Source organism: Anthonomus grandis, chromosome 4 (assembly GCF_022605725.1).
Source record: "Anthonomus grandis grandis chromosome 4, icAntGran1.3, whole genome shotgun sequence".
Classification (NCBI taxonomy): domain Eukaryota; kingdom Metazoa; phylum Arthropoda; class Insecta; order Coleoptera; family Curculionidae; genus Anthonomus; species Anthonomus grandis.
In genome coordinates, this window is record NC_065549.1 from 19317430 (window position 1) to 19326954 (window position 9525).

At 32.5% G+C, this 9525-nt stretch overlaps 2 protein-coding genes across 3 annotated transcripts; both read right to left on the reverse strand.

Moving 5' to 3' along the window:
• Positions 1 to 2987: 2987 nt before the first annotated feature.
• On the reverse strand, positions 2988 to 6027 carry LOC126735514 (charged multivesicular body protein 4c). Of its 2 annotated transcripts, XM_050439553.1 has the most exons (6): positions 5890 to 6027; positions 5628 to 5831; positions 3746 to 3923; positions 3521 to 3686; positions 3379 to 3466; positions 2988 to 3323 (listed from the first exon to the last, which is right to left on the reverse strand). In XM_050439553.1, exons 2-6 carry the CDS (start codon positions 5803 to 5805, stop codon positions 3271 to 3273), a joined length of 663 nt encoding a protein of 220 aa, XP_050295510.1. In that variant the 5' UTR covers positions 5806 to 5831; positions 5890 to 6027; the 3' UTR covers positions 2988 to 3270. The 2 variants fall into 2 exon arrangements, with proteins under 2 accessions (XP_050295510.1, XP_050295509.1); XM_050439552.1 differs by having other exon boundaries at positions 5628 to 5916.
• Positions 6028 to 6655: 628 nt separating this feature from the next.
• LOC126735251 (uncharacterized) lies at positions 6656 to 8874 on the reverse strand. The gene is made up of 2 exons (XM_050439200.1): positions 8498 to 8874; positions 6656 to 7470 (listed from the first exon to the last, which is right to left on the reverse strand). The coding sequence occupies exons 1-2, from the start codon at positions 8628 to 8630 to the stop codon at positions 6656 to 6658; spliced, it is 948 nt and encodes a 315-aa protein (XP_050295157.1). The 5' UTR covers positions 8631 to 8874.
• Between the last annotated feature and the right edge of the window lie 651 nt (positions 8875 to 9525).

Here is a 9525-nt window from a genome sequence, read left to right on the forward strand (position 1 = left end):
TATACAGGGTGTCATTGAAATGGTGTAAAAAAATTCGGGGGGTGATAGTACTCTGTTTTAAAAATCATAAAATTTAGATTTTTCAATTAATTATTTAATAACTACGTGTTTACTTTTGAAACCCCATAACTTTCATAGGTTTATGTTGTTTAACCAGTTAGCAACCCATCAGAGCAAACTTTTTGCCTTCAATTTTCTCGAAAACCATCGTTCTGGGCGATGTGCAACAAGAGTACCTTTTTTGTAGGAAAAAGTATGTAGTTTTTAAAAAATGAACCCACGTTGCGAAAAAAATAACCTAAAAAAAGTTATTCACGAATTAACCCCCTACCCTTGCAAAAACTACCCTTTCCGATTTTCCAAATTATTTTTCAGTATCACCATTTGATTTTGGGTCAAAATTTATGGCAGAGGATTTTTTTTCGAAATTTTATCTCATTTTTTAAGCCTACAATTTCAAAAAACCGTTTTTTAAATTTACCCTTTCAGTGCCCCTAACTCCCTTAATATGCATTTTCCGCCCTATAGTTATAGGAACTTTTTTTTTAATTTTTAGGAGTACTATCACCCCCCGAATTTTTTTACACCATTTCAATGACACCCTGTATATATATATATATATATATATATATATATATATATATATATATATATATATATATATATATATATATATATATATTATATATATATTATGTATCACTCTAATCTAATAATCATTTCAGACAACCATTCCACCAAATTGTAAATTTGTTATTTTTTGTGACCAAAAATGTTTATGGTTCTTGCTAAATTAGTGGGATGCAGTGTCAAAAAAAACTCTTTTTAAAGATTTTAAATTTTAATATTGCCGACATTTCGGCCTATATAAGGGCGATAAAAAGTAAAAACCTATTGTCCATAAATATTACCCGTAAGAATGTAAACCATAAAAAAAGATTTATTATAAACAATGGTCTTTCTGGGTCTTAAACAGAAGTGGAACCAACAATGATTTGTTGGCAAATAGAAAAAATATTGAAGGATCACATAACAAAAATTATTTGAAAAGCTATTTTCTCATATACAGGGTGTCCGAGATAAAACAGTCCACCCTAAAAATCTTGAAAATAAAATATTTAGCCAAAATCGGCCGAACACGTAAAATTTAATCTGTAATCAAGAAAAAAAAATACATTCGGAAAATTCAAGTTATTTTGACAAAAACATCAAAATATGCAGTAAATACCTGCATATTTCGACGCTTTTCTTGGTTTAGTTATTTTTATTTTGGTATCGGTGTTTTGTTGAAGTGAGCAATAACAATAGTAGCACGAAGTATTTGTTTTTAGTAATTTAGTCCTGATGTTATTGATAACGCTGCAAGAAAGAATTAAGTTGGTGGGTCTTTATTATCAACAAAATAAGTCTGCCAGAGCAACAGTACGTGCTTTTAATGGTAATCATCCTTATGTAATGGATTTATTGAGGAAGTTTTAAAACACAGGGTCAGTACAAAACAGAAAAAATGAAGTTCAGCATTCAGTGAGAAATGAAGTAGTAGAAATTGCAGTGTTGAATCATATATAGAAAATGAACTGATGTTTCAACAAGATGGGGCATTACTACATTATGCTGCTGCCGTTCGTCATTTCTTGAACGACGTATTTTCTAAACGATGGATTGGCTGGAAAGGTACCGTAGAATGACCTGCTAGATTCCTCGATCTTACCCCTTTGGATAATTTTCTATGGGGTCATCTAAAAACCAAAATCTTTGCCCCAAAGCCTGACTCCCTTGAAGATCTTCGAAATAGAATTATTAACGAATGTCAGCTAATAACGGTCGAAATCTTCGCTAATGAGAACATACGTTTTGAACAACAATAATTGTATTTTTGTGTGGAGGTCAACGGAGATTAAAATAAGGTTTATTTTTTTATAAACATTTATTTATATTTCTTGAGGAGGAATTGATAAAATAAAAAAATAATAATAGGGATACGTAGAGAATAAAATTTATCAATTTAATTCAAGGTAGCACTCGACCCCTATTTCCGTTTAAAAAAGTACATAGTTCTGTTATAGTAATTTATTTTTCAAGATTTTGAGGATGGACCGTTTTGTGTCGTGTATTTAATAAAACAAGCTTTTAGGGACCATTGTGTAGAAAGTAAAAATTTTTAACGTCGTTGTCACACAAACTTAAAATCTTCTGATTCTTGTAACTTACTCCATCAAGTTACTATGGTGGCATCAAATATAATTTTAAAAACTAATAGAAAATTCTCTCTTAAAACTAAAAAAAAAAAGAAACGGCTAATCACCAGTATCTTCCAGAAAATAAATTGATAAAATCCAATCAGAGTACTGGAAAAGAAAATGTAGGAAGCCAGGAAAGACCTGAAAAAAGCTCTCACATTGCAGAAAATATGGAAAAGTTATTCAGAAAAAAATGATAAAGATTATGATGTAATACAGGAAACTGAAAGAAATGAGCAAAACCAACTACTGATCAACAAAAGCCCCAAAAATTTTTCTTGGCCCCAAAGGGCCAACAAGAACCTTCTGGAAAACTACCTCTACTAAGTGATGAAATTGTCCATAGAATCTAATGCAAAGAAGCTAAAAACTCCCAGGAACGCTATTAAGGTAAAAAAAACGCAGGCAAGAGACTTGAGGTAGATCGGAAGAGCCTTTATGCGTTCTCGCTTTTTTTGTTATTTTTAATAAAATAGTCCTCAATTATCAGGATCTTTTTCCAGAACCTGAGCTAGTCGGACCACGAAGCCAAAAAGCCGAGGTAAAATAAACTCTTAAGATTTTGATAAAACTCATAAGAAACCAGAAAATTATATGTGGATTGAATTATAAATAAACACGCTAACAGTAACGCATTATTTGTTTTTTCTTTAAAAGGCTAATGTTTTTTTTTATAAATATATTACTTCAAATATTCCGAATACACTTACCAAATAATTTAGTGTAGTAAAATATGTAAAATGAAAATTACTATTTTAACACTTAATTTTTTTCCCAATTATATACATTTTTTTAACTTAAATATTATTAAAACAAATCTGCCAGTTTAATCCAGCAGCTATATTATTAAACTTTGCAAAGTGAATTGGGAAGTTAGGATGATTTTCTTTTCATTTCAACCCAATTCTCTGCTAAATTTTGTTATAAGCTTATAGTATAATAATATGTAACAACATAATATAAAAACATGTATGTAGCAAATAAGCTGTCTACACCATCTACAATCGCTTTTTTAACATTTAACTTCCATTTATAAGGCCCATTGTTCTAACTCTTTCAAATCGTCCTGGTCTTCCACTTTTTCTAAAATTAACAAACGATCAGCATTCATTTGAAATTTTCTACTAAGTAAACTTACTTGCTGGTTTCTTGGTCTTTTCCTTTTGCTCTTCATCCATGTTGGGCAGATCTGGCAATTTTGTGGGTCCAGGCACATCAATAAGACCCTGTTATTAAAAAATGCATAAAAATCTTTATAACTCACAGAGTATTCATATTACCTTTTCTAGCTCCTCTTCTTCTAACTCTTCTAATTCTTTATTTAGTTCATCTTCATCTATGTCTTCGCCAAATCCTACGGGGTTGCTTATAGCATTTGATATTTCATTGGCAATATCATGTTGTTCGGCTATGTCATCCATTATATCATGAACATTATCAATATCCCTAAAAAATTATATGTAGATAAAAGGTTTCAGAAAACTGTGAAAAAATATGTCACTTACAAGTTCTTATGGGCATGTTTTAGGGCTGCAGCAGCATCTTTCATAGAAATAAGAACTGCAGCATTGGTGTTTGCACCTTCTAAAGCATCCTTTTGCAGTTCAAGAGTTGTTAGGGTTCCATCTACTTGCTGGAGAGTTTTTTCTAATCTTTTCTTCTTTTTAAGAGCTTGTAGGGCAACTACAATAGAAAAAATAAAATAGATTTTTTTTTAAGTTACACCCACTAAGTATGATTCATTGTAGAAGAATTACAAAATGAATTTAAATATGATTGATTAATATTATAATGCACATCAGTGATTTTATGTTAATTTATCTTTCTATTATCTTGTTTTACAGAATTTTTGAGAATACACTTTTTTTAAACTTTACTAATGACCCAAAAACAGTTTACAAAAACTGGCACAAGCACCTATACCTTTGAAATAAAAGATAAGTACATTCGAAAAAAAAGTTAGATATATTTAGTAAATTGTATTAAATATTGAGATATATAGTTCATTGATTACTCTCCATGTTTTTCCAGCCTCCACTTGCTTCCTTAAGTTTTCTTAAAATTTTTTTTGAGCATATTTTCATTGCAATTGCCTCATACTATTTATAGTTTTAAATTCTTTTTCAGTGTTTTCATTTGGTAATCCACCTGATGTACAGATCATCCCTATTTTTTAGTGTCCTTAAAAAAATTCTGGTGTAATGCATTAATTCCCAGATTTATTTTGTAAGTATATTTTTTTGAGCATAGATCTTTAGAGCTCAGAATAATCTCAGCCATTTGTATCCATCTATATTCCTAGATGGATCTTTTTAGTTTTTACTCTTTCTTTTTATCTAGTTTAGTTTTTTGTAATTTGTTCTTCAAGTTTTTCACTTTTTTTATTTCCATCATTTTGTGATCAGAAATTATATGTTCATCTAATTTTATTAGGCACTCTATATTTTTATTTGCAATAACATGATCTAATATTTTTTTAGATTTGAAAATCATTCATGAATATAATATTTTTATACTTATTAACTATAGGCGAATCTAGAAGTAAGTTTATATTGATATTATCAGATCAGATATATCAATCAAATTAGTAAGCAAGTTAGGAAATAAACAGAAAAAGCACTATAAAACAATGACTTCATTACTATTTTGAAATATATAAATGCATGAAGGAACTGCATGAATAAGTAACACATTAGAAAAGACAGTTCATTAAAATTTAGATTTTCCACATAATTACATTACTTTTGTGTTTGTAAAATGTAAAACCTTAGGCTGTCATTTTCCATAGGCAGTGAAAGTTTTATAGACTTATGCTGGGTTTATACAAATATCACTAACATATAAGACCTAACTCATAACACCTAATTCAATACATAAATGTACATTACAATTCATAACTAGTAAGTAATAACTTAACTTTTTTTGACTGCTATTCTTTAAATTTGTGTTGCCATTTTGAGTTCAAAAAAAGCACTAAAAATTTCAAATTATAGTTTTCTTAAAAATCGGGTAAATATCTTTTAATTATCTGCCACACAGAAAAATTGATAAACATTGAAATCAGGTCTTTGGCCATACAGAGGATGGCACTTGTGCAGTTGCATTTTTAACATATGCCTGATAACTATTGAAAAATGTTACCAAATAAAGACAACAATTTTTACAAAAACAAAATATGAGAAAAGTTTCTTGTAACACCTGATCTTGTAACACTAAACATTCATGCAAACTTTCTTTAGCCTGTATGATTCTATTAAAATGTATAATTAATCTTGAGTACAATTCCAAAAATGAAAAATATTCAATGAGTCATACTAATAATTGTAATAAGTCTATAAAATGTACATTTCAATTAGATAAAAGGATTTAAAATACCTCATTACCTACCCCTTTTGTTCTTTGAGGCATTTTTCCTAGCAACAAGGATACAGTCGTCGATTTGCTTTTCCAAGTATTCCTGTTTTTTGGTGAGGAGGTCCTGAGTTTCCCTCAATTTCTGGATGGCATCGCTGGTCGAAGGTGCCTCCTCTTTTTTGCCTCCGAAGAGTTTACCGAAAAAAGACATTCTCGAGCACAAATGGGCTTAATTGGCTGGAAGTTAATTGTTGTAAAAAATAAATATGACTCAGATGATCTATAAACAACGTACAAATTTTCTAGGAAATCAATCGGAATTAATTATGACATTTGCCATTGACGGATTGCCGCTGTCTTGTTGTCATTTCGGATTCTTCCATTATTTTGACTAAACCATATTTTAGCGAGTAAGCGTCTTACTCGGTTGCCTTACAATATCTTAAGTGTTACGTCATCTATGGTTGCGCTCGAATGACGTCATGTCGAACAGCTGTCAGAGTCTAACCCAGTGTCCTACGTGAGCGATCAGTTGCGACGAAGCTAACGACGTGATGCGATGCATCTATAATGCGATGAGGGGCGAAGCGATGCGATTCGATGCCGCTGTCCTATGTGGGAATCGCGTCGCTCACATCAGTCATGCCACAGCGTTTCACGGTGGTTTCACTATGAACAAACGCATTTCTTTTTTGCTCGAAAACTCTTACTTGAAGTACAAATTCGTGAAAAAATTTCAACGCAAAAGTAAAACCAATATTATATACTTGGAAAGGCATTTACATGGTGAATTCCATCATCTGTATGAACAATTGAGAAGTCAACCCACCAAATTTAAGGAATAACAACAACAACATTTGATTACATTTTAAAGGCTATAAAACCTGCAATACTATTAAGTTCTACAAACTTCCAACGGCCTATATCTGTCGAAGAAAGATTAATGCTGACCGTGAGGTAAGTAAAAAAAGTTCACAAAAAAATGTAATGAAATTCTGAATAATATAGTTAATATCTCAATACAGTGGTTATTACTTATGATATTCATTATTACTTATGATCTAACATATTTGTAGGAGTAACCTTAGAGGAGGGCAAAGCTGAATCATTTTTTCCAGCTCTTTTATTAATATTTGTTGCATATGTGTCCTAAACTGCAGTTTATTTAATGCTGGGAGTTGTTTCATAAACGGTAATAAAGACTTGAACCAGCATATGTCATCATCGTCCTCGTTGATTTGTTCCTTACGCAAAAAGTTTATTTTCTCTCTTTCAATTTCAAGGAAAGCCTCATGAGATTCTTCGCCAACTCTTTTTTTCTTACAAGAGCGATTTTGTGTTACTGGAGCTGCGCGCTTTGGAGGCATGGAACGTGACGGCGTCTGCTGAAGAATGGAACTAGAGGGCATCTGTTGGAGAATGATGCAGTCTTGTGTGTCTAGCCCAGATGTGGAAATCGTAGTCCCTGGTTGCAGAGTGATGTGATCATTGCTTTGCGTGCATGCTGTTTCTGCTGTAGAACTGCTGTCGTCTGCCATAGACATCCACGACTCAAGCTCACCAATTTCTTCAACAATTATATTATGTTCACCTGTGTTTTGTGATTCGTCATCCATAGTTGCCGATTCCGATAGAATTGTACTATTGCTTTCTTCGTTAGAGAGTTCTTGTAAATTTTCTGATTGTCCGATGTTACCAGTGGTTTTTCGAGGCTTTATTATTATTCCTAAAAATGACATGCATTCAAAATAAGGCCATGTGCCTTTATATTTTGGTTCGCTATCAGCATCACCTCCTGAACGGGGTTTTGGAATTTTTTTCAATTCCCTACAATAAGTATCTCGCAGATGTTTCCATTTTTTCTTGACGGTATCATCTGAAACAAAAAATTTGTGAATTAAACCTGCTTTTATTCCATACTCCAGTTGTACTGAAATGGAAATATTTTTTTTTCAAGGGCTGTTCCTCGGGTTGTTCTGAATGTTTTACTCTGTTACGTCAAATAATTTTTAGAGCTTGTATAAATAAATAACGTTTTGATTTCAGATACTTGGCTACTGGGGTACAATTTCGCCAAATCGCTTTCTCATTCAGAATTTCGAAATCATCTGTTTCCAAGATAGTCATAGAAGTTTGTATAGCCATATGGAAAACATTATTACCAGTTCACATGTCTAAACTCACTGTAAAAGACTGCAAACTAATAGCGCAAAGCTTTTGGGACAGATGGCAATATCCTCACTGCATTGGAAGCATCGACGGGAAACACATCCGCATAAAAAAACCGAGAAACTCTGGTTCTATGTATTATAAGTACAAGGGATACTTTTCAATCGGATTACTGGCTGTAACTGGTGCAAATTATAAGTTTGTAATGGTTGATGTAGGGTCCTATGGTAAAGATAACGACGCAGGAGTGTTTGACAATTGTCCCCTTAAACAGACTCTTGAGAGATGCTGCATTCCCTCTGAAAGAATATCTAATGAGACCTTTTCCAGAAAAGACGACAATTAAAGGTGACCCTAAAGACAACTATAACTATCGCCTATCTTGGGCAAGAATGGTGCTGGAATACTCTTTCGGCTCAATAGTATCCAAATTTAGAATTTTACAGAAAGCTATCGAAACCAATGTAGAAAATGCTGAGCATACAGTGAAAGCAATCACTTTGCTTCACAATATAATTCGCGATTTGGAATCCATCACTGAAGCCGAAACCACATCTTTTCGTGAGACCTACCGGTATTTGCCAAAAACAGCGCACCACAATTTAGGAAAAAAGTTTAATGCTTCATCCCGGGCAGCTATTACACTAAGAGAGAAATTCAAACAATTTTTTGAACAACACCCCATAAATAGGAATGAATAAATTTGATTTTATTGTTGATATTTTTGTACTTACATGTCGTTCCCATGACTTCACCGACCTTTTCCCATTCTCTGTGCGTGAATAGTCTGTCGTGGTAACTCTTATTTCTCCTGTCCCACAAAACAAGACGTTCCTGTATTAAATTGATTAACATTTCTAGATCCATGCTTTGATTTAGTTCCGACAATCACGTGCGAATCGCGCGAAATTATCAACCCAACTGATTATGTCGCATCGCTTTGTATCGTATGTACGCCGCTCGTCGCGTGCAATCGCTCACGTAGGCCATGCCATATGATCGACAGCCGTTTGATTTTGACGCATCGCATCGCTTCGCTCAGCATCGCAACTGATCGCTCACGTAGGACACTGCGTAAATATTAGTAAATATTAGCTATACCTTTCATCGGTATTGCATTCGCTTTGGAGACTGACCTAAATCATGAAAACACCGATTTGTCTAAGTTTTCAAAACGTTTTGAGTCGAAATCCGATCTCATACATTTTAAGATTTAGATCAAGAGGAAATACAATAAACAAAAAAGTTACTGGCGTAAACATAACCTCACTCATATTTTTTTTCACACAGAAATAAACACAAACTAATCATAAATCAATTTAAAAAAAATATCCGCGCAACCTCACCTTTACGTTCTTCACTGTATTTTTTGCAAATCTATTCGCTCTTTTGATAATTTATTATTTTCTGCATTTTTATTTGGTTTGGATGTCTTAACTGTTAATGTATATGAGACATTAATATTAAATAAATTAAAACTAATACTAAGAAATATAATGCTTTACTCTAAAAAAATATCAAAAAATTGATATGAATATTTATTGTTTGTATTGCTTCCCTTTGACTTTGACATAGCGAGTTTATTATTAACAAACGCTTAAAGCGCCTTATACGGTGACGTCATGACTTGATCGCTCGAATGAGATGTCTTAAAGACGCTTATAGCCGCTTACTCGCTAAAATATGGCTTTAAGTTCGTGGTTTTAACTCAAAACTTGTCTTCTCCGTCAATTGTCATTTGTCAAATAATAAAACAGCTGAT

Excerpts from the sequence above, each read along its gene's own strand:
- LOC126735251 (XM_050439200.1), bottom strand. The coding sequence starts at position 8,630 with ATGGATCTAGAAATGTTAATCAATTTAATACAGGAACGTCTTGTTTTG. Across the intron at positions 7,471-8,497 it reads TGAAGTCATGGGAACGACAT|ATGATACCGTCAAGAAAAAA; the intron begins GTAAGTACAAAA and ends TTTTTGTTTCAG.
- LOC126735514 (XM_050439553.1), bottom strand. The coding sequence starts at position 5,805 with ATGTCTTTTTTCGGTAAACTCTTCGGAGGCAAAAAAGAGGAGGCACCT. Across the intron at positions 3,467-3,520 it reads AAGAAGAGGAGCTAGAAAAG|GGTCTTATTGATGTGCCTGG; the intron begins GTAATATGAATA and ends TTTTAATAACAG. Across the intron at positions 3,324-3,378 it reads AAAGACCAAGAAACCAGCAA|AAAAAGTGGAAGACCAGGAC; the intron begins GTAAGTTTACTT and ends TGTTAATTTTAG.